Here is a 27,361-nt window from a genome sequence, read left to right as displayed (position 1 = left end):
CTGTCATTAGCAGAAGTGCAGATTTCAGGGGTGTGGGTGGCTTTGTTTGCTTTGGATTTTGCTCATGCACTTGTTTTCCTTGGTATTCATTCCGGCAGCTCCAGATGGGTATGTACCCAGGAGCACAGTTCAGTCAGCTGCCCCTGTGGTTCTGACCTCCCCAGCACTGTGTTCCCCTTTGCTCCAATTTCAGATAATTTTAGGCCTGGCTGGCTAAAAATACTGGCAAGCAATTAATCCCCTTCTGCAAGATGGGACTTCCTGCCCCCATCCACAGAGAGCAGGTGGGAAGGTGAAGCCAAACCATGCCAAGTTACAACCCCACCAAGTGAGAGGTGAGAAGGCAGCTTGAAAACCTAGGGCTGAAGTTCACCCCTTCCTGGGAACACAAATTCTCTATAGCTCAAAACCCTTCCACTAGCTGAACTACTGCCTCTGCACAGCCAAAGCTCAGCTCCATCATTAATTCAGAAAACCTAGGAGGAAAACAATTTTTAGTGTTGCTGACATGGTGTTTCTGTGGCCCCTTGTACTTATTACCTTGGTGTCCCACCACTGCAGATTATTTAGTCCTGCCCACAGTCAGCACTGCAGGCAGGACCTTGCCCATTTCCCAGGAGGGTGTGGAGGAGAGGCCAGGTACTGTTATTAAGTGCTTGATCTCATGAGAAACTTTTTGATTGCTCTTGGCCACAGGAAAACTGCAGTGGGGCTGGAGCTGAGCAGGGCTGAGCCCAGTGACATTCCTAACAGAATGTTCCTGCAGCTGCATGAGAGCAGCCCCAGTAAACCTGATGGCTGGCCCCCCACCCCTGTCCTGCCCTATCAGACATGATGGAGTCCCATCCTCTCCAACACAGAGCAGAGGGTTTCCTTCAGTGTTTTGCAGCACTGGGGTGGCCCTCAGCTCTTGGGGGTGCTGACACTGAGGGTATTTCCCAGGTGTCCCACCCTGGGAAGTGTTGATTTCTGCCACTTTTCCCGGTAGTGTGGGGAGCTGGAGCCACCTTTGCTTCAGCTCAGCTCCCTGCTCTGCATCACACAAGGGCATTTCCCAGTTTGGGGCTTCTTCTGCTGGCTGCCTGGGGCACACAGAGGAGCTGCAGTGGAAACACAGTCAAAGAGGACATCCTGCAGCAGCAGTGCCTGGACTTCTCCCCATCATAGGATCACAGGATGTTAGGGGTTGGAAGTGACCTCTGGAAATCTTCGAGTTCAACCCCGCTGCCAGAGCAGGACCATATCATTTAGTGCAGGTCACACAGAAACACATCCAGATGGGTCTTGGAAGTCTCCAGAGAAAGAGACTCCACAAACTCTCTGGGGAGCCTGTTCCAGTGCTCTGTGACCCCTACAGTAAAGAAGTTCTTCCACATATTGAGGTGGTACTTCCTGTGCTGTAGTTTACATCCATAACATCCACGCATCCATGGTGCATCCACTGCCACACCAGGGGTGCCACCACCTCACACCCTGCTGCAGATTTTGCAAGGTGGTCCCCAGGGTGCACCACCACTAACAAGGACAATGAAGCCTGTTTCTGTGCTGGGGACACCAACAGCCACTTGGGGTATCATGAAAGACAGTGTGATAGGAGGCAGCGCTTCACCTCCTGCAATCCTGGCCATGCACGTTAGCTCCCGGGGGGGTTCATATCTTGTGAAATGGCCCATTTGTGTGTGTCTGCCCACTCTGCTTGGGACATAGGCTGGGAAAGCAAATGGGCCACTGCAGAAGTAGACCCCACCCAAACAAGAACCTCAGTCCTGCCCTGCCCACCTGGGAACACAGGTTGGCCTTGGCTGTTGGCACAGGGCTCAGCACAAGGTGATGTTATCATTTATTGTCAGTGTTTAAGCGCACTGGGTGTGCCTCCTCCTGCTGCCCTGGACTTCACCTCACCTTCCCTGCCCTTCCCAGCTCCTCCAGAACAAGCTGACCAGCGTTCAGGGCTCTGTTTTAGCCCGAGAGATCAGTTGTCAGAGGTTCACGTTTTTATTTAACTCCCGTTCAGCTTCCCAAATTAGCACAAACAGGCTCCTGTTCTGTTTGCCTTGGAAGAAGATGCATTGCCACAAATTATTTTTGATTCAAGTAAATAAAGCCTCTGCTTGTTTTCCCCCCCCCTCCCCCCCTGCTCGTTTTTGATGTCGCTGGCTAATTTCAGTGTGCAGAGAAGCGACTGCGAGGGCACTGGACAGTGCCCAGCATGAGGCACCAGGAACACCCTGGGCTCCCTGCCCTGCCACTGCTGCAAAGCCAGCGTGGGTCCAGCCCTTCTGCAAAGGGCTGCTTGTGTCCCCCAGCCCTGAGGCAGTCCCAAGCTGGGTGCTCACCCTGACAGCAGCACCTAGAGCGCTGGTTTCCAAACCTGGTAGTAGGTGGCACAGTGGCTGCTGTGGTGCCAGGCTGCTTTGTCACTCCTGCCCTCCTGCTGCCTGTGCCTGGAGATGCCAGGCACCCTGCTGGCATGCCGCAGATGGCTGCATTATTTTCTCCCACCCAGCATGGTGGGAGAAACTGCAGGGGTTTCCCAGTCTGGAGAAGCTGGGCTGAACACAGGTAGGTGGGCATGCAGTTGCCACTGCTACCAGGCATCCTCCAGCCAGGCCAGAGGAAATGCACTGGTTTGACATTGCTCCATGGTGATGAGGATGGGGACAGGTGGGCATGCTGTGAGGGGACAGCAGCCCATTCCCAGCACATAAGCATAGCTGTGAAAGCAAGGATTTGTCCCAGTTCTGCTGTTCCCAGTGGCTTAGCCAAAGGATTAACTGGTGCAGTAATTCCTCCCTAACCAGCCAGAGCAGTGCAGGTTCCCATTCCCACTGCCCAGCCCATTCTTCTCCCACCCACCCACCCAGTGGTGCTGCTCTTGTCTCAGGAGGGTTTCTTTCACTGCCTCTGTCCCAAAGCTTCCTCTGCATTTGTAGCTGGGAGGAGAAATACCTCTTGGAGCAGCGGAAGATGGGGGAGGGGGCAGGGGTCACAGGGGAGCAGCCAAACCTGGGGGTGCTGGCAGCCTGCCCTTGGCCATTGAGGGGCACCACAGAGGCTGCAGCAAGCCCTGGGTGGCACAGCATGGCATGGCACACCAGCATCAGGTGAGAGTACATGCAGCATGAGACCAGGCATAAGGCCTGCAGTGGCACCTCAGGCAAGGGTCCTGTGCCCAAATGGTGCCAGAGGACTTTCAGGGGACGAGTTGCACGAGGCTTCATGTCAGAAGGGTGCATCGAAGCAGTGTTGATTCAGTGCTATCCCAGACTATTTTTGGCACCTGTTTTGCAATGGAACAGAAGCTCCTTGCCCATCTGCACGTTGTTACCTTGGGGGTTCAGCCCTTCCCAGCACAGCAAGCCCTTCAGTCCTGCAATGGGGACAAAGCAGTAACTTTGCAGGCTGGCACAGAGAGCCCCTGTGGCAGGGCCAGCCACCTTGGGGGACAATGACCCCACCGAGCTCCCATTCCCTGCAACCCAAGCCTACAGCCCCCACCGATCCTTTCCAACATTGATTCACCTAGACACACAGAGAGCTATTTATAGCTGGGGCTGATGTTGATTTGGATCAAGTGGAAGATAACAAGGCTATATTTACATTTATCTCTCAGCCTGTGCAGAGAAATAGGCTTTGCTGGCTCGGGCAGGCTCTGCCCAACCTGTCAGGGCACAGCTAGGTTCTGATGGACACGGAGGAGGGATGCAGCTCAGAGGTACTGAGGGCACAGCAGATGCAGCAGGACAAGCCCTGATATGCTGGTCCCCATTGTGTTATCCTGCCTGACCAGAGGGTCCACTCCTGTCCCCACTGCTTGGGGGAGCAGTGGCACAGGGAGCTCACAGCTCCAGATTCACAGGTCTCAGAGCCCATTCTGGCTGCACCCCCTGAGCTCCTCTGTCCTATGGAAAGGTGGGTGGGTGCCTATGGGGACCCTGTCACTGGGACAGGGCACAAGATGAAAAGCTGCAGCTTGGCAACATCCAACTGCCAAAAGAGTTGCTTTAATGATAATGTTGTGAGTGTTTGTTTGTGTTTGCTGTGCTGAGAAGGATCTAAAAATATCAAAAACACTCACTTGCCCTGTAATGAGATGTTTAGCAGAGGGAGCTACCATACAAAACAAACCAGTGGAGATGGGAGGCTTTTCCCATGGGGAAAACTTACGGAGCTGCCATGCACGCCTCCAAAACACTCCAGTGGGTGGACATCCAGTGCTAGCTCTTGGGGGCCCATGGCACTGGCATTGCTGTGAGTAGGCCAGTACAGACCCTGTAATTACCTTGGAACAGATTGCTGGAGGATATGGGGATCCCTAAGGGCGGGAGGCGGCACCAGTCCTGGAAATGAGGAGCTGGCTCCTGCTGGCAATAAAGCAGCAGGAATCACTCCAACCACAGCAATGCTCTGGGGAGAGTGGCATCTATCCCCAGTGACTAAATCTTAGACAAACCTTGATGCTCCTGGTATCTGGGAACCAGGAAACCTTACTCCCACCAACCTTTGTCCCTCCAGGCCAGGATACCAGCCATGGCCCTGGCACACAGAGAGGTGTGAGTATGATAAGAGGTTGGTCACAACCATGTTGCAGAGGAGTGCAGATGTCACACTGCATCCCTGCTGTCTGGGATATGAGGGCACAGCCCAGAAGCGCTGCTGGTTATGGCTCAGCTTTTGATTTACAGCAACTCTTATTAAGGAAGCTTTCTGTGATGTTTATGATGGGGGGAAAAGCAACCAACAACCTTCCCAGCTCCAGAGTGACCCACAGCCCCACTGCTGACACACGCGGTTTTAAATACATGGCCTTGCCTGGGCACAGTGCCTGCCAGCCTTTGGTGGCCTTTTGAGCACCAGACTCCCTCAGTCAGCAGGGCAAGATGTTTGCCTCCCTCCTCCTGTGCCTGGCACAGGATAGCACCCGGGAAAGCTGAAGCCGCCCCTGAGCTGCTCTTTTGGCAGGCCTTTCGCTCGCTCAATTAAAGGCAAACCCACCCAGAGCAGTGTCCCACGGCTGAGGAGCAGTCAAGTGATAAAGTGATTGGTTTCTGAGCATGTCCAGGATGAGGGCATGGTGACCAAGCTCCTGGGGGTCATGAGGATGCTAAAGTTGCTTGAAAAAGCAGAGATTTTTGCAGGTGGCTGCTCCTTGTCTCATCTGCCCCACTGCTCCCACCCCAACCCTGGATACCTCTTATGAGCTGACTGCCTTTTGCTGGTGGACCACTGATGTGGCATGGGGGCTGGAGGCAGTGGGAGGAGAGCATTCCTCCTCCACAGCACCCACCCAAAAGCAAGAGGCCAAGGGACTGTCTGCGATATCTCACAGCCTCTCATCACCAGCCATGCACAGCAGCTCTCTGCAGCTGGCCTTTATGCCACCAGCTCTCAGCGCCCAGTACAAGGTGCAGCTGGCCTTCACCCCAGTGCTAACAGAGGAGTCCAGTCTGGGGACAGCACATGTGCCAATGTCACCATGAGCAGCAGTGCTTCATCCTGCAAGAGCCAGGATACCAGTGGGCACCCAGCTCCCATCAGAATTAGGAAGCTCTCCAGGATTTTTCTGCGTGCTGCCTGTGCCTTGACACCTCCTGAACCACAGGCAGTATGTCAGTCATATGCCTCACACCCTGGTCTCCACTCTGGTCTTTGCACCTTTACACTGCCTTTTCCCACCACACTTCATGAGCAGCTGTACCCTGGGAAACCTAATGCCCAGGGCTACCAACCTTCCTGTCCCCTTGCATGCTCAGGCACACACTACCCACCTTGCACCCCCAAGCGTGCTCCAGGAACTACAAGCAGAAACACACCAGGGTCAAGGGTATGTGCAGCCAACATGCATTAAATCAATTAAATATGGATCTTGCTAGGACACACTGGTTAGAGTATGCAGCTCTGCACATTATTCCTGGTTCAAACCACACCTCAAACAGGAGAGGACCAAGCTGAGACTGGGGAACAGAAAAGTAGCAAATGGACAGGTTTTGAAGCAGAAAGGAGACCACATCTCAGCCCTGCTCATTGAGGAGCCCAAAGCCCTATGGGCAGAGCTCACCTGGGGCTTGGAACACAAGTAGGAGAAGCTCAGCCATCCCCTATCCCCAGCACAAGTTGTTCTGGGTGTTGGTACCCAACGTTCAGGGCCCCTGCACAGGCATGGCATGGATGGGCTGGCTTGTACCCAGGGCTGAACTGTTACATAAAGGCAGAAACATGTTTGTGCTGCCAGGTGAGACCATAAATAATGTTTGTGCCAGAAGACTAGCTCCAGAGCCAGCAGGATAAGGGAGCCATGCTCAGGGGAAGCCAGGGCCAGGCAGGTAGGTGAAGGCTGTGGGTTCGGCGCAGGAGCCCTCAGGGCAGGATACAGCACTCAGGATAGACTAGTTAAAGTTTGTACTCCCTCTTAGTCTGTGCTATTTAAAGCCCTTTCTTGTGAAAGCAAGACCCAAAACAAGCAAATAAATGTTATCTGGAAACACAAAAGCCCTGACAAATCTCCCAAAAATTCTCGTGGGCTGCATGGTGGTTGCACAACAGGAAGAGGCTGTTGATCCCACTTGCTCTGTGCCGGCACTGCATTAGCCTCCACCCAGAGCCGCCTGTTCCGGCTTCAGACACAGCTAAACACAAAGGCAGGCCAGTGAGACAGGGAAGGTTTCCAGGTAGCCCGTGGCCAGGTGCAGTGATTGAGAAATGCAGGGGTAGTTGCAGGAGCTCTCCTGGCTGTGGCACTCTGGTTGCGTAGATGGGAAATGCTGGCAGGGGAGCAGGGACTTACAGATGCCAAGAGGAGGATGCAGCACAGGCTCTGCTGAGCTGTGTGGGATGGGAGGCCTCACATCGCTTTGCCAAGGGTACAGGGGTCTTGATCCTGCAGGCATTGCCCCCATCTCCTCCAGCCTTCCTGTGGAAAGGGGGTGCATGCACTGGCATTGCTCCTGGCAACGTCCCTGCCCAGCACCCCCTGCTTTTCTCCTTTTACATCCCTCACATTATCCCCCACCCTGAGCCAGCACTCAGAAACAGCCTTCTTGATCTGTTTTCCAGGAGCATGGAGGGCAAATCAAGGCTCTTGAAAAACAAGTTAATGATTTAACTCCTTTCAGGGGTGACTTGCCCTTAAACTTCAAAGTCTGGACATCTTATGGAAGGAGACAATTTGACCCTGACAGCACCATTCTCCAAACAAGACAGGAATGCTGTGCTTTGCCCCTGAACTGGTAACACACAGGTTAGAGATGTATGGAGCACTCAGCTCCCATAGAAAAAGTAGCCAGATCCTGCCCAGGCATCAGCCCAAAGCAAGGAGCAGGACACCAGTGAGGTGCTGGGCGGTACTGGATGCAGTTTGGAGTGCAGGGGTGCAGCACTAGGACTCCCCTCTGCACCCCCTGGGGTGCTGCAGTCTCCCCATGCTGGTCACTTGCTGCCACCTGGTGCCAATTCAACACAGTGCTGGGGATCTGGGTTGTTCAAACTCGTGATGCCATGTGTGTGGAGGATGGGGACCCCATGGACACAAAGCAGATGATGTCCCCATCCTCAACACCCGTGGTCCCAACCAGCCCCACTTGTCCTCCAGAGGACAACCTTCACCTGGTTCTCCAAACAGGCCAGCGACCTCTCTCCTGCCTACGGGGTCAAAGCCAGGACTTCAAATATTTCCTAACCATCCTAACTTCCCAGGCATCGCTGAGGGTTATTTCCCCTAAGGCAGGTGGCTGTTCCAGCCATCAGACCTGGAGGTGGTCCCCATAGTGTCCCAGAACAGGTTGGGAACAGGGAAAAAGCAAAAGCACCTGGAAACCAGCAAGGTGGTAGATAAGAAGAATGACTCACTCCAGATCGATTTTGTTTTGCAATAGGATAACAGGTCCCCAAGGCAAAGAGAGAACAGTAGGGGCTCTGTTTCTTTAGTAGGGTTTTTGTCAAGCAAGACTCTGTAATTCTTGCTGGAAAAGAAAGGAAACTCAAGATCAACTGAACCTGCAGGCTGGTTGCAAAACACGCAGCAACATTATTCTCACTTGTTACCGGTGGTTCCCTGTGGAAGAGGAAGAAGACAGTGCTCTCCACAGCTCTGCCAGGAGCTCGCTAATTGGGCTGAAGGACAGGGTGCTTAATGAATACACAGGTGAGCTTTTCCCAAGGGGTGTACTGGAGAGCTGGGGTAGGATACAAATGATCTTGGCAGATAGACTAAAACAAGCTGGAGGGGAGAAAAGGAGATGTAATTCTAGGAGGACCAATACAGGATTCTGCTCTCAGGCATGAGTGACCAGTGTGCAAAGGCAGGCTACAGAGCAAGACTGCAGGGCAGGGTGACTCACAGGCTGCACAATGTCATTCAGGGTGGTTGGGGGGGGGGGGGTTGTTATTGTTACTATCTATTTATTTTAAAACCAAACTGATGGGATGTTTGCTCTTAACACACTCATGAAGCAAGATACTCGCTGTTTGAAGCCAAAGTCTGAGCCCACAGTTTGCCCAGCTGCCTGCATTATCCCTCCACATAGAGGGGGAGCAGCTGGCAGAGCCTGTAGGGTTTTATTCTGGACACAGAAAGTCTGCAGACATGCAAGAGGGCACTGCAGGAGTTACGAGCTTGCATCCAATGGGAATGGGAGAAGTAATAAGCTTAAATTTCTGCAGAGATTCGGGATAGTCATCAGGACACCTGGCAGTTGCCAGGTAGCTGTGGTAGGATGTCCAAGACCAATGGGGTGATTTTGGGCTGATGCAGAAGGTGATCTAGGGATGGCCTGGATGATATCTCAAGGTTACTCCCAGTCCTACATTACTGCTATCCCATGAAAAGGCTGCAGAGCAGCACAAGCTGCTCCTTCAGGGCACACAGACTCTGCCCGGGGTGCCTGACCTCTCCCGGGCTTCTCCAGCACTTGGGTAGCAAAGGCAGAGGCCACGGCGAACTTGTGTGAGGCCTCCCCCACAGCTGTACCTTATGCCTTGCAAGGACTTTGTGTTACCCGTTCAAGGAATGCAGGTGATCTGCACTGAGGCAGTGCAGAGCCTGGGCCAGAGGAATGCCCTGTACACCCTGCAGGGAAGCAAAAATCCCTGTGCTGTTACCAGAAAGCTGCCAGCTCACCCAGTGCTCCTGTCCAGCTTTTCCCGGAATGCAGGAAAACAAATAAAACCAATAGAGCAGCACACCAGGGCTCTGCGTGGGCTCTGCTCTCCCCAGCAAAACAGAGGTTTCTGGGAAAGAGTGGAGTGAAAAGAGAAGAAAGCAGTGGGATGCCACTGCCTCTGCCAGGCACCTGCCTCCAGGCAACAGCCAGAACCCTTGTCAGAGCACCCTGGGCACAGACAATTGCTGGATATATAAAAAGAAGGAAAAAACGAAAGGCGGCAATGACCATGTTGAGAAGCTGAAGACAAAGGTTTTCTGTACAAAAGGAATGTCTCAAGCTGCTGGTGAGATGCAGCAGACAGGCAGCGCTGTTGGGCAGGGAATGGCAAGGAGAAGCCATCAGCGCCCGGGGCCCAACCAGCATTCATTGAATGATCCCAAAACTGCCCCCAGGAGGCTGGCACTTAGAAAAGGGCCTCCCAGAAGGAAAACCAATCAAAGCTCAAACCCAAACACCCACCAGATCCTCTATGTTTCCCCTCCATTTGCCACAAGTCTCAGCTAAAGGGTCCAAGGAGGAGAGCTTTGTCACATCATGGGGCAGCCACAGGAGTGTGTGTCTCCATTGTGCCCTGAGATGCAGGGACACGGGTAGGGACTGTGGTGCCTCCTCCCACAGTAGGCAAGAAGGTCTATGCCCCAGGGTGCTCTCATCCAGGCTTCTTTGGGGGAAATGGCTTGTATCTAAGAGGATTGTGAAACACACTGAGTCAGGGGAAGATTCAGCGGGTAATGAGCTCCTGGGGTGGGAGACACCCACAGCAGCAACCAAACCCCAGACCCCCCTGAACATTGCTGACTGACAGAGGATGCTCCACACAGAGCTGTGCTGGTGAACATCCTCCTCCAAGGCCACAGATGCTGTTATTCTCCTTTGCTAGAAAAAAAGGGGAGTAAGGTGCTTCTCCACTGCAGACAAACATCTGGCTGCAGCTGTGTGGAGCAGGAACCAGCCAAGGTTTCCATGCGTGCCTATATTTCAAGAGCACCACATTTTCCCCCTTCAGCAGCAGCTGGGCGTATATCAAGTGCCCAGCAGCTGCTCCCACCAGCTCTGTCCTTCCTGCTCCTGCAGACACCCCAGAAGAGGGTGATGGGCATCACCACAGACCTAGATGCTCAGCAGCAAAACTTCTTGCTTGGAGGCATCATCAGATATATCAGCAAGCCAGCCTGTTGTGTTTTGCAGCCCGTTTTCAGGACACATTGAATCAACCTTGGCAAGAACTGTAACAACCAGGGGTCAGCTTCTTACCTGGCTTTTATACGAGCCTCTACCTCCATGAGCTTTCCTGCAGGAACAGAAGACAGTGACATGAGTAACTTGTGACACAGTCTTTCTTTCAGCAGAGTATTTGCACAACTCCTGTTTGCAAACCTATTCACAACATACTGACTTTTCCGGTCTCTTTCAAAGAGGTCTGCAAGACTAGAGTGGGTGTGTGTTCAGCTAAATATTTACAAATACATTTTCTATTTGTAATCAGGACTTGCAAGTTTGTATCACAAACAGATTAATTTATAACACAGTCCAGGGGGGATACAGAAAATAATCCCACTGACTCCAAGTGAGCCCGGCGTGCAAGAAATGCAGTACAGATTAACCATTGAACACAGAGTCATTTCAAGGCTCACCGTACATAAAGTTGAACCCTAATTTTGACTGATTGAGCCCATCATTCTTTAATTACAAGTATGAAACAATATCCTTGCTTGTAGAAATATTCATTGTTGCTGAGGCCATGAAACAGAAACCTGGGTCAGAAGATATAGGTCTGCGAAGGACTTTGGGTCAAATTTCATAGCTGCTCTGTGGGAAAGTGTCCTGGGTTGTAACAAAAATATTTGGAATCCAATGCAGTCCCCCACTCCTGCCATGCCAGGATGCTCAGGCTATGTGCAGGCTCCCAGTGCCTAGGCTTGCTGTGACCAGAATCCACTGACATCCTTCTATCAACTCTGACCAAAGGGCACCTAAACCCACCAGGAGAAGTAGGACTTTCTGCCTGTTGTCAAATGCCACACTCAGCCCAGGGATGCAGCCTTACCTGGCGGGAGGCTGGAGGCTCAGTGACAAGGGAGCAGCAGCTCAAAACATGGGAGCAGCCCTTCTTCCTCAAACAAAAAATAATCAATGCACAGTGGACTCCTTAAATCACTAGATTTTAATAGCCATAGAAATCCTTTGTGTACAGCAACCAGTGGCATATGAGGAACCATATAGATACCCAACAAAATGTTCTGGCTTTTACCACATGAAACTATCAGCTGTAGTAGAAACAATAATCAAGCAATTAACAGCAAATTTCCCATTTTCTAAAAGAACAATGTTTCTTCTCTTAAAAAGAGCAGAGAAGCTGACAAGGAGTTTCAGATACCTGTACAGACTGGGGTTCCTCAGAAAGATGGCGAGAAGACAGCTGTCAGCACCGCAAGCGTGCACACCCAGTCTGTGGGTGGGCCCTAGCAGCACCTGGTGTCAGCCCCTGAGGAGGGCTGGGGGTGACCAAAGGGTGATGGCTGCCTGCTGCTCTGCCCCCAAGAGGGCCACATGCCACCTTGCCCTCTGGCAGCCATGGGTCCTGTAAAGACAGGACCCGCCCTCTGCCCCTGGGACCTGTGGCAAGGGACTGCACCTGGAGAGGTGCAGGATCCATCCCTGTACATCACCCTGCAGGCTGCAACGCATAGCTCATCATCATTGCCTGTTTCTATTGATGATTTCACGTGGTCAGGACTTACAATCATTGAGAGCACACACAAGCACACTGTACCTTTCCATGGCACTGCCCAGCACCTTGCAGGTGAGCTGTCCCCCTCCTCACTGCCCAGCCAGCCCAGGAACCCTGGATCCCTGCACTGGTAACATGCACAGCCCACTCCCCGCTTCATGCCTGGTTGTCAGTGATGTCAGCATTTGCAGAATTTGCAGAATTCACAGAATTCATTAAGAAAATTGTCATCTACATCAATGTGTTCAGCAGTGTACATGGTAGAAGAGCTGAGATGAGTTCACCCGAGTTTGCTGACTCGAACCCTGCCCATGGGCTTATTGCTGACTTGGGCTGGGGAACCAAATCTCTTTTGGCGGTTTTCCATCCCTCCGTATCACACAACAACGGCGAAGCTGCTGTCTGCACCCCCAGTTCTCGCTTGCTATGTTCACTCTCAGGGGGAACCATCCCCCAGGCAAGGCGGGCTGTGCCACACATGCCCTGCCCTGGGCAACATTAAGGCAATACACATACACAGGAGCTCTTTGGGGATTTAAAAAACCCACTCAAAGTGTAAACATTTTTGCACGTACAGTCATCGACTTCCACGCACGAAGTGTTCCGTAGTTTTCTGCATAAATCACGAGTTAAGGAGCTACACAAAGAGCACTCGAGCAGACACCTGGAGCACTGGGGTTCTCTTACAGCATGGCAGCATGCAACGCGACGGACTCTAAGGAGTAGAAATATTCTAAGTCTCAAGTCCAGGATTCTTCCTCCTCCCTACGATTGTTACATAGTTTAGGTAAATGTCATTAACAATTACATGCCGGTAACGGGGACGATGGGTGGCTGCGTAAGGAGCTTCAGGACACGGCACGGCTAGCGCTTGGTGGTTTCAGCTCATTTCTACTTTATCTCTAAGTAGAAAAGGGAGAGATTCTGCTTCCGTTCCTGTTATCTATGGAGGTTGCTCAATGACCCCTAGGTCGCTGTGCTGGCGGTGCTATAGGTTTAGGTATCAGTGATTCTGACTTCCTCAGGGACTTTGGCACATTCACCCCGATTCATACAAGATCCCTGAGAACTTATCAAAGCTGCAGTAGTTTACAATTTAAAAGACCTGGCGTGGGTGCTCGGCTCCTCGCCACGCTCACGCCTGCTTCTTGTTGTTGTCCATGCTGTGCAGCAGTGCCAAGAACTCCATGATGAGGTTGGCCGTCTTGCGAGGCCGCTCCACCACCACCGAGTGCCCACAGTTCTCCAGGATGTACACGTGGCAGTCTGGGATAGCGCTTGCTAAGACACTGGCACCGGAAACATCCAGGACCTGGGTGGCAGGAGAAGAAATAGTCACTCCCACAGGAGTGGCTAGGTCTTGGTGGACACCACAGAAGCCCCATGGGAGTTGCTTTTGCAAGTCCAGTTGAGATGCTGAGCAGGAATGCAAACATGCTCTTTGTGATGCCAGCCCCACCTCATGGTACCTGTGCCTGGGGAACAGGACAGGGAGGCTGCTGGCCTCAGCACACAGCAGGGAACTCTCTTGGATGCATTTTGGCTGCCAGCTCAGTGCAAAGGGGTCACAGCAAGCAAAAGCTTGCACCTTTGTGTTTACAAAGCCCTTTGCACATCCGCAGCTTGCCTCCTTCCCCTTCATCTGTAACAAATTGCCATGCTTTTGCCTCACTGCCTGCCCACGAGCAGCCAGTTGCCAGGACAACTCTCTTTGCTGGCACTTTATTCCTCTTCCCATGCTACTCCTGCATGGTGCTGGCATCTGCCCCCTGCCAGCCTCCTCAACCTCCCCAGGCCCCTCACCCACTCCAGCCCTGGCTCTGTCTTCTCCGCCCTCCAGCCCCATGCTGGCTGGCAGCTTGCTGCCCATCACCCTATTGAACCCCGACATCCAAACCCACCGGGGCCAGGAACACGTGTGCCAGCTCCCCACAGAGCACAGCCCATGCCATGCCCCTGTGAGTGGACACAGGCAGAGATAGAGACAGGGTCCCATGGGGGAGATGGAGAGTGGGCCACCTACCTGGTCCTGCTTTCCCCAGATGACCTGCGTCGGTGCTTTGATCTTGCTCATGTTCTCATGGAGAGAGTGCCTGGACTTTTCATCCACAATTTCTAAAAACACTAGTGGAGCCAAGAAAAGAGTCAATCCTACAGGTGGGATGCCATGTCTTCCCTTCTTGCAGGGGTCTCTGGGCCAGCCTTGTTAGTGCCCCCTTGCTGGGAAACCCAGGCAGGGGTGATAGGCAGAGCCCTGGCAGGCAGCCCTTGCAGAGGCTGAGTTCTGCACTGCCACCAAGCCCCTCTCCAAGAGATCCTTCTCCAAGCCCATCTCCTCATAGATATTAGTACTAATTAACTCAGCATGAACAGGAAGCAGAAAACCCATCTCCCATGAGAGTGGCAGCAGGTTGCTAACAGTGACCCCAGAGCATCCCAAAATTGTTAATGATGGGGGCCTGTCCTACCCTCAGCAAGGTAGCAGGGAGTGCAAGGAGACAGATGGCAGCAAGGGACAAGCACCCAGGAACAGTCTGTCCCCATGTCCACAGGGATCCAGCTGGAAAGCCTGGGGAGAGGGGAGTGGCTGCACACTTACACTTCCGGTAGAAGTCATTGTGCGGGATGCGAACATCAACGAGGCCCTGGAGGATCTGCAGGGAGAGCAGAGGAGAGCTGCAGTCTGCACAGGGCAAGGCACACCCAAGAATGCCCATGAGCGTGGCAGGGAGCTGGGACCGTCTCCCTGCCACCCAGACGTGCCCTGCACAAATTTGCCCCAGCACAATTTCCTTCCTAAGCACGTGTGGTGTCGCAACTGCACTTCAGTAATGTGTGTTTCAGCAACAGGCAATTTCTGTCTTTTATGATGCAGACCCAAACTTCTCCTCAAGGCCAGCTACCCATGGCCAGCAGGCTGCCTCAGCCATGGCTGTGCTTTTCTTCTACCTCCCACCTTTTTTTTTTTTTCCTTTTGCAAAAGAATAGAAGTCTTGGCGTTACCTTGTTTATTTTTTAAACTCCCCAATCTACTCATCCCAGACTTCCTAAGGAAAACCAGCTTAATAGCCAGCCTCCAGCCAAGTTTCTCTGACCTAACAATGAGACAATTGACATTTCCGTGGCTTTTCCTTAAAAAGCAACAAACAATCCCCCTTCCTGCAGGACAAGAGCTGCCTCAGTTAGTTAATACCTTCTGCCAGCCGTATTTTCTAGAAAGCCCTTTGACATCCCAGCCCACTGCCAAAGACCTGAAGGGAGGAATAATTACAGTGAGGCTGTTGGAAGGCAGTGGGGAAAGTAAGGCTGAAGCAACCTGCCTGGGTCATGGCAGAATGGCAGCACCAGTTCTGCTCCCAGCATCACCTCAGCTGCTGCCATGCAGACTTGAGGAGCAGCAAACCTGCCTTGACCCCCAGCCCCAAACCCCTCTATTCTGACTGCCACAGCTGCCCAGGCTCCTCACCTGCTGTGGCACCTTGAAGCGAACGTAGGAGCAAAGCTTCAGCATATCTGCCATCTCCTCAGGTGTGGAGGGAATTAAGGGGATCCTGTCGATGCCTTCAGACTCATGCAGCTCCCGGAGCTGCTTAATGAACTTGCTGTCAGTGGTACTTGGCAGACCTGTGTCAAACAAGAAAGGAGGCACAAACAGGAAACCCAGATGAGACCCCTAGCAGCCTCAGCAACAGAGCACCACTGTCCTGATCTCCATCACGCCTGCCTCTGGCCTTTCACTTGCTCAATCATTAAAAAAACCCAACCCAAACAACAACAAAACAGAGGGGAAGAATAAAATCTGTACATACAGCAACCCTAATGTGTGCTCAGCAGTACTGCAGCCTCCTCCCTGTTCCAGGGCTTGACACCACCAAGCTCCATGGGTTGGCACAACAGGAGATGTATGCCCTGTAGCTAGGCATGAACACTTGGGTGTTAGTGTCTATGCGGACAATGGATGCAAGTGTTAATGTCTGTGCCCAGCCTGCTACCACAAAGGGTCAGACAGGAAATTTCAGAAGCCCCATGTGTATGCAGTAGCAAACTCCCCCAGAAGCTCAACGCCAAACATCTCTGCAAGCCCACACAGAGATTTCACATCCAGAAACACACAGAGAGTTGGCCAATCTCTCTTCCATAGAGGAGGAGCACTCTGCCACCTGCAGAGCCTGGTAGCTAGGTAACCTCATGCTTTGCTTCATTACTTATTTCTTATCTAGGAGCTGCTTTCCTTGTGTGGGAGGGGGAAGGAGCTGCTAGAACAACTGTGATGCAGCAAAGCCCTTCCCAACAGAGAAGCTCTCTGCCAAATTCCCTGTGCCTTTTGCAGCATGTCATGCTCAAGCTTCCCCAGGCCCACCAGTCAAGGGGACAATGAGGATGGAGGGGTGTTGCATAGGCACAGACATCCCACTGACCTGCATCTGGCTTCAAAATGTTCTTCCCACTCAGAACACCCAAGCATGGGAGGAACAAGCTCACTGCCCCCAGAGCCCCAGCCCTCCTGCATGCTGGGCCTCTGGAACAGCCAGACTGGGGAGAGTTGCTGCCTGGCTTCCCCCTCCAGACTGAGAGGCTATGGCATGCCATGTAAAACAGGTGCCACCCCATTTTCCTATGGAGTAGGACTAATCCCATGTGCTGTAGTCCCAGCTCTAACCACAGCAATGCAGGCAGACTCCAAAGCCTGGAGAAGAGCAAGGACAAGACTGTGATTTTCTACCATGCCCTGGATGCCTGCCCTGCTATTTCAAAATTCCTTGCACTAAAAGCCTCTTTTGGTGGTGATACTGCTCTGGGCTTTAGCACCAGCTCCTGCTTGCCCACTCCCCGTCTCTCCTTCCCTGCATTGCTCACCTGCAGGACAGATGAGGGTCAGGCTGCAAATGTCATCTGGGTATTGAGCTGCATAGACACCAGCAACATTTCCACCCATGGAAGTGCCAACCAGATGAAAGGGCCTTCTGTTGAGCTTGATGCACTCCACAAACTGGCAGGGGAGCAGAAGGAGCATTGTTAGAGGAGACAAAGCAATGGTGTGGAGTCATTAGAGAAATTCAGCTCCAAAGCTTGAGGTCAGTGGCTCTGCCTGCCTGGGAAAGGAGGGAGCAGGGCCACCCAGAATAGGGCTCATGAGCTTAGCACCCCTCATGTTCCCACATCACTCGCATCCCTGCATGTCCCTGCAGAGGTGATGGGGGGTTTACCTGGTGTATCCTCTTAGCTTGCCCATTAATGGAGTAATCATCCAAGGCTGAGCGGGTTGTGCCCTCATGCCCAGGCATGTCAACACACACCAAGTGCAGGTTCTTTGGCAGGAACTGCAAGAAACAAATCAGAGGTGGTTATGACATGAAGGAACTGCTGTGAAGCACAGGGATGGAAACTGGTGACCATGGGTGGAAGCACAGGGGTCACTCTCCTAGCAGCCCCTCGTTACTCATGCATCAGAACAAGCCAGCTCATGTATGAGGGATGGCATGATGAGAAGCAGTGGGCAAGATTCACTTCCCAATGATGAGGCAGGCACATACTGCTCTTTCCCCACTGCTCTGTATGTCATAGGTATGAAAGGGATCCTAAGCTAAGAAAGGTGTTTCCAGCACGTTACAATGATCATCACATCTCACACATGCAACCACTAGGTCCCCACACTGCTCTTAAGCCCAGAACTGTCTCACAAAGTAACAGCATGATAGAAATGGAGTCCCACCTTGACTATAGCCAGCCACATGTCTTTGTGGGCTGAGAACCCATGTAACATCAGGATGGATGGTCGGTACCCAGGTCTCCCTCTATAGGAATAACAAAACTGATAGTCATCGTAGTTGGCGTATCTAACCTGCATACCCAGGGCTCGGCGCCAGTACCTGCAAATGAGATGAAAACACCACCAGTGAGTGAGGCAAGACCAGGGCCCAGCAGCAATATAGGCCAGGTGACAAGTCCAAACTCAGCCACAGATTTATTACATTTGCTACAGCAGTGCTGTCATGGCCCTAACTGGGACTAATTCTAAGCATCTGGTCCCTGGACCAGACCCCATGCTTACAAGTGATCCCTTACAGGTGGGTCCCAGCCAAACCAACCATGTCATCTGGCAGCACCACAGAATCCATTCCCCATGTATGAACTAGAGGATCTTAAAAATTTTATACACACAAAGGAGCAGAGGGAACCATCCTGACACAAGGTCAAAACACCCCAGAAGGTACTGAGCTAATCCCAGGGGAACCTGTGTTGTTCCTCTGAACACAGAGGCAGACAGGTCCTGCAGCACACACCTGCAGCCTGCTCAAGGAAGATGCAGTGAAACTGCTGGCCAGAGATTATCAGTGACACTTTGGACACATGATGTGTATGTGCTGTCCAAGACAGAGCAGCAGGCACTCTTCCTCTGCATTTCCCCTATGCTCAACCTTGTCGGGAAAATTGCTGGGCTACTCCTGATGGCCATGATAGTGGCAAGTACTTTTATACACCATATCAGAGTTTATTTGAGACACAAGAGCAAGGTCACTTATACTGCTAGGCTGTCCTAGCTCTCTGCCCACTCAAGCTTATGCATAGTGCAATCCTCTTTTAGCATAATCCCTTTTTAGAGGGAGTTAGTGGGACTTAAGCAGCATCTCAGCTCTGTGCTGGTCCTACAAGGAGAGGTGAATTTCTCCCTGAATAAGTGTCTTAAGAGTCCTCGCCTCAAAGGCACCGGTGTAAACTACCGATGGGCAAGTTGATAACATTTTTAGCAACTGATCCTGATGGATCAATTCAGCAGAAGGCAAAATAATCTGTGCAAAGCTGAACTGATCCTTTGCAAGGTGTTAACACGCTTAGTGGCAGTGGCTAAACTGATTAACCCCTGGCAGCAGAGAAGCAGGGCAGGAAGAGCAGGCAGACTCTGGTGCCGGTGTCAGCAGGGCAGCCCTGGATGTTACATGTGGCGGGGAGAGCATTAGTGGCAGGGGAGGGACTGGGACCACAGTGGCCCAGCATGACCCTTAGCTGCAGCCACTGAGAACATGCAGACGAGTAGTGAGAAGTAGTGAGGAGGACGAGTAGTGAGGAGGAGGAGGACGATGACGAGTAGTGAGGAGAAGGAGGAGGAGGAGGACGAGTAGTGAGGAGGAGGAGGACGAGTAGTGAGGAGGAGGAGGAGGAGTGAGGAGGAGGAGTGAGGAGTGAGGAGTAGTGAGGAGGAGGAGGAGGAGGAGTAGTGAGGAGGAGGAGGAGGAGGAGTAGTGAGGAGGAGGAGGAGTAGTGAGGAGGAGGAGGAGTAGTGAGGAGGAGGAGGAGGACGACGAGTAGTGAGGAGGAGGAGGAGGACGACGAGTAGTGAGGAGGAGGAGGAAGACGACGAGTAGTGAGGAGGAGGAGGAGGAAGACGACGAGTAGTGAGGAGGAGGAGGAGGAAGACGACGAGTAGTGAGGAGGAGGAGGAGGAGGACGACGAGTAGTGAGGAGGAGGAGGAGGAGGACGACGAGTAGTGAGGAGGAGGAGGAGGAGGACGACGAGTAGTGAGGAGAAGAACTGTGAGTGATGGGAGAAAGGAGAAGGGTCCCCAGAGACTTCTCAGGTTGCTCCCAGGAGCAGTAACACAATGCTCAAACTGCATGGAGCTAAAAAGGGGTGGTCAGCATGGCATACTGCCTGCCCCATCTCCTGCCTCTGCTGATGGGGAAACACAACGATTTTACCCCCAAAAAGCTGACTCAGAAAAAAAGCAAATAAGAAAGAAGAGTAAAGGACAAACCCACTCTTCTTGCCCACTGTTCCTAAGAAATGAGGTGCCTATGGAACAGAGCTTTGTGATTACCCCTGCAAGATGCCAATGCTGCCAGAAATGCTGGGAGAGAGAGATCATAAAATCACAGATGAGGGCATTTACACTGCAAAAGAAACAGCCCTGCTGATTTCTGCTCACATCCTCCTTCAGCTGAACAAAGACAAGATTTACCTGGTGCATTTTCACTCAGCCCCCAATTTACAAGCCTGTAGGACAAGGCAGCAAGGTCTTCTCTACCTCCCTCTCATCCTGGCTTCCCAAAGTTCCCAGCATCAACACCTATTCTGCCTCTCCTGCCTGTGGGGCAACCCTACCTGAAGGCTTCACCCTGACCATACTTGCTCTGCTCTGGTGTGGCAAACACTTCTTCAGCAGTCCACTTCTGAACCTGAGCCCATCAGGGTCCTCCCTGGGTCCCACCAAAGGAAAAAAACCCTTTGGCTGACAAACATACTGGCTGGAACTGCCCCACGCAGCAGCCCAGACATCCCTGGAGTAGGAGGCTGTCTACTGCCTGCTCTCCTTTGCAAAGTGATGTTTGGCCTCACAGCTGCCCATCCAATGCACAAGCAGATGAAATCCTCTCATGTGCTGATCCAAGTCACTGGGGTTTTCATCCCATCCTGCCTCCTCTCTCAGCTCCCAGATGCTGTGATGAAAAGGTTGCTAATAAATGTGCCTTAGAAACAGGCTTCATCATGCTGCTGCATCTGAGTGCCGGATGGGCTAATGTCTTGTTCTCACAGGAGGTCACTTTGATTTGGACGCACCCTGTGAGCAAAACTGCAGGATCCACCATCTGCCAGCAGCATGGGAGGGCAGGCTGCTGCTGCCCATGCTGATGATGGGACCTGCCCTGGCTTCTGCAGGAAGCTCTCCCCTACAACAAACCCACACAGGAAGTGCTTATCACTATTTTTCAGGGACAGAGCGGGACTACCTCCCAGTATTGGAAAGGATGAGGTACAAAGGGTAAGGAAAAGCAATCCGTCCATCTTCTCTGATGCTGCAGCCCAGAAAAGAGGAGGAGAATGAGAAAATCCTCATCCATAATTACTAGCAAAAGTCCCTGCCAGCTGAGCAGGCTTTTAACCAGGAGGGATCATGAAAGCCTCATCATCAGAGCTGCGGCAGAGCCAAGGACACCCATGCCAATGGCTGCACTGATGAGTCAGGAGGTCGCCAGCCTGCCAGGCTGGCAGATGGGCTGCAATGGCAATGCTTTCCTCATGCACAGTCTCATCCTTTGGGGAAACAACCCAGAAACATACAGAGATATTCTGCATCACAGATAAGTCTCAGCAGCAGAAAAGTTGTCAGGAAATGCCTTTTTCTTCTCTCAGAGATGCTTAAAGACACAGACAGACAGTATGCCCATAGGAAATCCCACCTCACCTGCTCCTGCTGCCATACTAGACAGGAACAGCCACCTCTGTCCTTCCTGCCTCTGGGCAGCTTACACACTCTGCATGTGCCAGGGTGCAGCAACCTGATAGGGACCAGCAGTAATTCCACCCCTGCACTGAAATTAGAGCAGCCAGGCCAGTGAACTCACCAGTAGTAGATGCGGATGAGTGCTGAGGGCCAGAGGAGGAAGGAGGCCACAAAGGCCAGGATGGGGATGGCCAGGGTGCCGCCGGCAATGACAAACATGTTCAGCACATCCAGATCCATGCTGCTCTTCACCACCCAGCCTCACCTGTGCACATTTAAGGAATGATCAGAGGTTAAACACCAAAACACAATGACAAGTCGATGTTAAATGAGATCTCTGCTGCCAGGGAGTGTGGTGAGGGATAGACTCAGGAGAAAAGTGTCTTTCAGTTTTAAAACGCTATTTTTCCTCCTGGCTCTTTAATGGATCTATTTATTACAATGTTACCCCCTCAGGAGATCACATCTCAAATGGGCAGTGAGTCTCCTTAACAGGCACATACCATGACCAGGGTGGATGGGTGCGACTGGCCCCTGGGGCACTTCAGCAGAGGGGGGAAGCACAACCCTGCCTCCTTGGCTGCAGGCAGCCTCTCAGCTGAGTGCAGACAAGGCTGCCTTAAGGCAGGCTTCACGTTGCTTTTTGGAGGCAGGTCCGGCTCCGGCTCCCCTCCCCCTGCCAGATCCCAAATCCCCAGCACACAATCACTGACCTAGAATTGATGGCTTGAGCTCGGCTCTCATTACTGCTCTGCACAGGCACCAACTAATCAAGGGAGCAGAGCCTATTAATGGACTTGGGAACTGAAGAAAACAACCTGGCAGGGAGCTCTTTGGCGACCAGCCCTTATCTGAGGCAAGTTCATCCCCTCCCGCACATCCTCACTCCTGTTCCACGGTCATTTTGCTCTTGCTGTTAATCACAGGTCCCTAACTCGGCCTCCCTTCACACAAATCTCAGGGATGGCAGGTGGAGGACACAGAGTGCAAGGGTGAGCTCCCACACATCATCCCTGAACTTGCCCCACCATAGGCAGCTGGGATGTATTTTTCTCATTAAGAGATTAAACCCTGTCGCACACACATCTCCTCTAATTCCCCCTGCTAACCAACTTACATCTCGCCCTTTCTTCCATACTCTCCCTTTTGTCACACGTTTATAAAACGAAACATCCTCAATACCTGCTCTCCCATCAGCCATCCCACCCCATCACCACCACCACGTTTCTCCGTGACAGGGAAGGCAGACTAATTTCTGCTTCCCACAAAACTCACGGTGGATTGTGGTATGTTTTGTGTTATGCCATGAAGCAGGAACAGAATTGCTGCAGTCACATCCTCTCCCTCCCTGACGCTGTTGCACTGGATCACATCAAACACACACACACACACCCCCTTATGTATGACCAAGAAAAACGGTTTACAGACCCTGCGAAGCCACAGCCAGGTCTTGCCGTCTTCCCCCAGGGGGGAAGCAGGAACACTGAAATCTGAGGAATACCGTAAATATTTTCACCAGGCACTTCCTTAACAATGAAAAACCTCGTTTACCCTCTTCAAGCCTCAACAACACGCCGTTATTCGTTTAATTAACATTTTGTAGAAAGACCTTTGATCTCTGCACGTCTTGTTCTTAGATAAACACTGTGCAACAGAGAAGCCTCCTACGTGAGAGCACATCTGCAGAGGAGCCCACCCGAGAGCACTCGCTGCCTTTCGTTATGTCGCTAAAACAGGGGAGAAATTATGCACAGAAAATTGCCATCATTCCCATCGGCGACCCGTAACGAGAGAAGGTTGCAGCTAGAAGAACGGACAGGAAAACCGCCGAGTAGTGGGAGCCCCTGAACTCCTCAGCATGGGGTCACCGCCTCCGCCGCTCTTGGAAAGCCGAACAAGAAGGGGAAAGCCTTTAAAAAGCCCAGCTTACTTTGCAGAGATCCCCTCCTCCTCTCGGTACAGGTCCTGCTCACTGTGGTAGCAGCGGCAGCTGAAAACAATCAGAAGGAGGGGGGGAAGGTTTAAAATCTCACTTTTGCTTTCTCTTCTTTTCAGCCTCCGTAGCCAGGCGAGACCGCGAGTTTGGAGTATTTAAGGCACCGGCTTCCCTTCGAGAGCCCTCATCTTCACCTCTTGAGCAACCTTTCCCCTAATTATGTAAATACAATCTTTTGTACAGTAAAGCTAAGGAGGGCACTGATTCCAAGCAGGAGCAAAGTGCAAGCTGCCATCAGAGAGGAATCAAAAGCTAGGGAGAGTTGATGCCAACAGCCTCTGCTGCAGCAGGGCTGTGCGGCACCCAGTGAAACGGGGCTCATGGTTGTCCTTCAGGTGATTACAGCTATTAGAACAAAGCCAGATAAGCTGCTTCACATCCTCTTCCTCTTTGTCTTAAATGTAATTTTCCAAGCGCTCTTGGTGCCCCTCAAACCTTCCCTGTGCAAGCCTGGGTGAAGCGTAGCACAGTCACAGGAAATTACTGGAGAGGCAGGAAAACGCTGGTCCGAACTCACCGGCAGCTTTTGGCAGTGGAAATTCAAGCTGGAGACACAGCAGGAGCACCAGAGCCCCTTGCATAGGAACCAGGGGCTGCTTCACGCCAGAAAATCCGCCAGAGATTCTCTCCTGCTGCAACTGCAGGGCCAGGGGCACCCGAGGAGTGTTTCGACAGGGCCATGGCAGCTACTGCTCACCACGTGAGCCTCGGCACCCAATGCCGGCCATGCGCACCCGGCAAGCCCTGCTTGGGGCCCCTGTCGGCCATAGGTGCCCGGGGGGAGGATGCTCAGGGAGTCCCACAGCTGTCGAGCTTCTTTCTGCATGGGCAGAGCATCGCCACTGATTGCCATGGCAACCTTCGATGGAGGCAGTGGGAAGGGAAATGATGGCAAGCCCAGCTCTGCGGTTGGAGGTAGTCACCATCACCCCAGTTCCCAGCGCTATAAGGCACCATGTGGGGACACTGGCTCCCCAAAACCACACAGGAACACATGCAGTGCCAATCCTCTGCAACTGTGCTTTGCCCAGGGGAGAATCACCCTCTGTGCTGCACCCATACCAGGGATGGGAGAGGGCAGCATCTCCCCAGGCCCTGGCATGGTCCTTTGCTATTAGCTAGGGAGACATCATGGACTTAAAAATAAAAGTGAGCTCCCTGGTAACAGCTGTAAGACTCCAGGCCACAGCTCATCCATCACTTTGAGGTACTCTGTGACAAAGAGTCACAGCAAATGCTCCAAGCATTGCTACTGCTTCTTGAAAGGATCTCCAAATACCTCATACATTAACTCACAAACATCAATTAGGCAGGTCTGATAAATTTCAACTGATCACAGTAGTGATAGGGGCAGGCTTTGAACACAGCAGAGCATGGGATGCCAAACCAGGAGCACTGTTTCCCATGCAGGCAGCCCAGCTGCAGGTACTAACCACCACAGCCGCTGCATCCTGTCTGAGAGGAGTCTCCAAGCAAACCACCCCAGGTAATGGGATGGACCCCAAACAGATGCTGAAGGGAAGCTCCATGTCTCCACTTATCTCCTGCTTCCTTTCCTGTGTCAAATTCAATCAGGGCATCATCACCTGCAAACAGAGAGGCCAAGAGGCAGGAGGGGGCTGTGTGTTGCTACAGAGGACAACCACACTCGTGATAGTCCTCAGGGCCTCCAGCCAAAAGGACAACAAGTTACTGTGAGCAAGGGCTGAAGCCGCAGCAGTACTTTTTCTCTTTCAAGCTCTGTGGGTCACACCAGAGAGGCTGGAGAAGACCCAGTGATGCAATTCAGGTGTATCTATCAATTTTTCTGAAGCCCCATGCAAGATGCAGCAGCAGCAGCAGCAGCACCCCCAGTGTGTGGGAATGCAAAAAAAAATATAAAAAGGAAGCAATTCCACCCATGTGAAAGCAGCTCAGCTTGTTACCCAGGGAGACAGGAGGCTCTTGGCCAGGATCAGCATCTCTTGCAGAGCCACTCTCTCTGACAGGGTGAGAGGCTGTGGGACAAAAGCCTTCACAGGGCAGAGGCGATTGGCTGGGAAGGGGAGGGCAGCAGCTAGCATGCTGGGTAACCCCCTACAAGGACAGGGAGGGTTTGCACAATGCAGAAATCATGTGTGTGCCCTCACTGACCAGAAGTGCCAAAATTCAAGAACAAGGGCTGTGTCAGGCTGTTCTCATCCAAGCTGGGGATGCAAAACCAGGGCTGCTGCGTGTGCTCAGTGTTTCACTTACCCTGTGCACAGAGCAGCCCATGTGTGACCAACAACTGATCTAAAAACTCCAAACAGCTGAAAGCTAAGCAGCACATTTAGGCATACTGTGATTTGTTTGTAGGAACTGAAGAAAGAAGAAGAAACATTGACTAATGTTTAGGTCCCACTGCAGAAACAGGGGGCTTTGATAAGCCTTAGCAGCTGATATGGAGCCCCCAGAAAACCCAATGCACACCACTATGTAGAAAAAAACACAAAACATGCAAGCAAGCCACTTCCTTTGGAAACCATATCCCCCTTGGCATCCACAACCACCAGAAAAAATAATCATAGAATCATAGAATATAATGCTGAACATAAACCACAACATAACTAATATTACAAATCCTCACTGGTATATTTATAGATGCCAGTCACAAAGAAGTTTCATTTCAAATCTGTTAAAAGTCTCTGTCCATCAGCCAGCCAGCAGTCTGTCTTAATCCAGCCTCCAGAGGGCTGGGAGTAGGAAATGTGCCCTTTCACCTTAATTTATTTATAGAGGCAGAAAGGAGATAATTATTTCAGCACCACCCTTTCACAAAACATTAATCTCTGACCCATTTGCATCTGTGCAACACAGCTCACAAACGTGAGCTGGAGACTCAGAGCTGACCCCAGCCCCGCTGCTACACCTCAGGCTGGGAACACACAGGAACGAGCTGTCAGTGTCCCTGCCAGCCAGCCTGGGGACAAGGTGGCTGACCAGCAGGAGCGGAGCAGCCGTGCTGCCAACCAGCCGGCTTATTAATTCATAAGGTGCCCGTCCTCCTTCCGGACCCCGTCGCCATCCCCATCGTGCCGCACACGCACGCAGCGGAGGACGCACGGCACATCTGAAGTCACGAGTGCGCCCGGGCTCAGCCCTCTCCTGGTGGGGGATAGGAAGGAGGAGGGGAGGGATGGGGCAGGGGTACAAGGGGCATGTCCAGATTCCTTCTCCCAGCACACGGCCTCCCCGCAAGAATTGTCCTCCAACAAAATTATGTCCTCCAAACAGCAGCGGCTGAGATGCAGTGCCACTCTCCAACCCTTTATGCCCTGTTTCCTGATTTATTTATTTTTTTTTGGGGGGGAGGAGGATTTTAATGCAAATTAATTACATTTTCATATATTCAAATTATTTCTTGCATCTTGACTTTGCTCCCTGTCTGCTGCCCTCTCTCCCTCCCCACCCCCAGCGATGCTAGCGCTGGGACCAGGATGGATGGGGTAAGGGTGGGCAAACGCCGGAACGGCGTTCGGGGCTGCCCCACAGGTCTCCCCTGGTCCTGGCATAGCTACCATCAGTCCCGCATCCCTCCCTCCGCCTCTCACCGTGCCGATCCGAACCGGGCCGGGCCGCAATGGCAGCGCTGAGCGGCGGAACGCGGCGGCTCCGTGGTGCCCGCCCTCCCTTCCTCCCTTCGCGCCGGTGCCGGTTGCAGCTCCGCGGGGGCGCAGCGGAGCGCGGCGGCGAGGCGGGGATGCGGCGGGGCCGTGCGGGGGTTGGAGGAAGGTGGAGGGGATAAGACTCGCGTGAAAGGGGGATGCAATAGACGAGAGAAAGGACATGCAACTGGGTGCAATGTGGGGGACACCATAAGGCTGCAGTGGGGGCACAAGGCAGGTAGAGAGGGGGTGCAACAGAAATGCCGAGGGGGAGCGCCATGAGGCTTCCACGGGGGTGGGTACCATGAGGTGCAAGCAGTGGAGTGACAACAGGGGGATGTCACGAAACTTCAGTGAGTGCAAGGAAAGGATGCAATAGAGATGCAGTGGGGTGCCAAGGGAAGGTAACAGGGGTGTCCATGAGTTGCAAGGTGGACACGGTGACACTAGAATAGGGGGAATGTAAAGAGGCTGTGATAGGGATAAGACAGGGATACAACAGGGGTGCAGAGGGCCTGCAATGGGACACAAGGAGAGTGTGAAGGGTATGCAATAGGGTGGGAGTGGGCTGCAATATGAGTACAAGGAGGGTACAGCATGGGTGCCAGAGGAATGCAAGGCAATTG

The 27,361-nt window shown here is 52.5% G+C and overlaps 1 protein-coding gene across 3 annotated transcripts; it reads right to left on the bottom strand.

Moving 5' to 3' along the window:
* Nucleotides 1–10,763: 10,763 nt before the first annotated feature.
* ABHD6 (abhydrolase domain containing 6, acylglycerol lipase) lies at nucleotides 10,764–26,791 on the bottom strand. Of its 3 annotated transcripts, none has more exons than XM_054162551.1 (10): nucleotides 26,682–26,791; nucleotides 23,044–23,103; nucleotides 21,235–21,378; nucleotides 17,606–17,762; nucleotides 17,100–17,213; nucleotides 16,750–16,882; nucleotides 15,359–15,516; nucleotides 14,492–14,546; nucleotides 13,916–14,016; nucleotides 10,764–13,204 (listed from the first exon to the last, which is right to left on the bottom strand). In XM_054162551.1, exons 3-10 carry the CDS (start codon nucleotides 21,351–21,353, stop codon nucleotides 13,028–13,030), a joined length of 1,014 nt encoding a protein of 337 aa, XP_054018526.1. In that variant the 5' UTR covers nucleotides 21,354–21,378; nucleotides 23,044–23,103; nucleotides 26,682–26,791; the 3' UTR covers nucleotides 10,764–13,027. The 3 variants fall into 3 exon arrangements, with proteins under 3 accessions (XP_054018526.1, XP_054018540.1, XP_009908334.1); XM_054162565.1 differs by lacking the exon at nucleotides 26,682–26,791 and adding an exon at nucleotides 23,627–23,715; XM_009910032.2 differs by lacking the exon at nucleotides 23,044–23,103.
* Between the last annotated feature and the right edge of the window lie 570 nt (nucleotides 26,792–27,361).

The sequence above is a fragment of the Dryobates pubescens genome, chromosome 1, assembly GCF_014839835.1.
Source record: "Dryobates pubescens isolate bDryPub1 chromosome 1, bDryPub1.pri, whole genome shotgun sequence".
Taxonomy (NCBI): domain Eukaryota; kingdom Metazoa; phylum Chordata; class Aves; order Piciformes; family Picidae; genus Dryobates; species Dryobates pubescens.
This window is presented reverse-complemented; position numbering and strand designations above follow the sequence as displayed.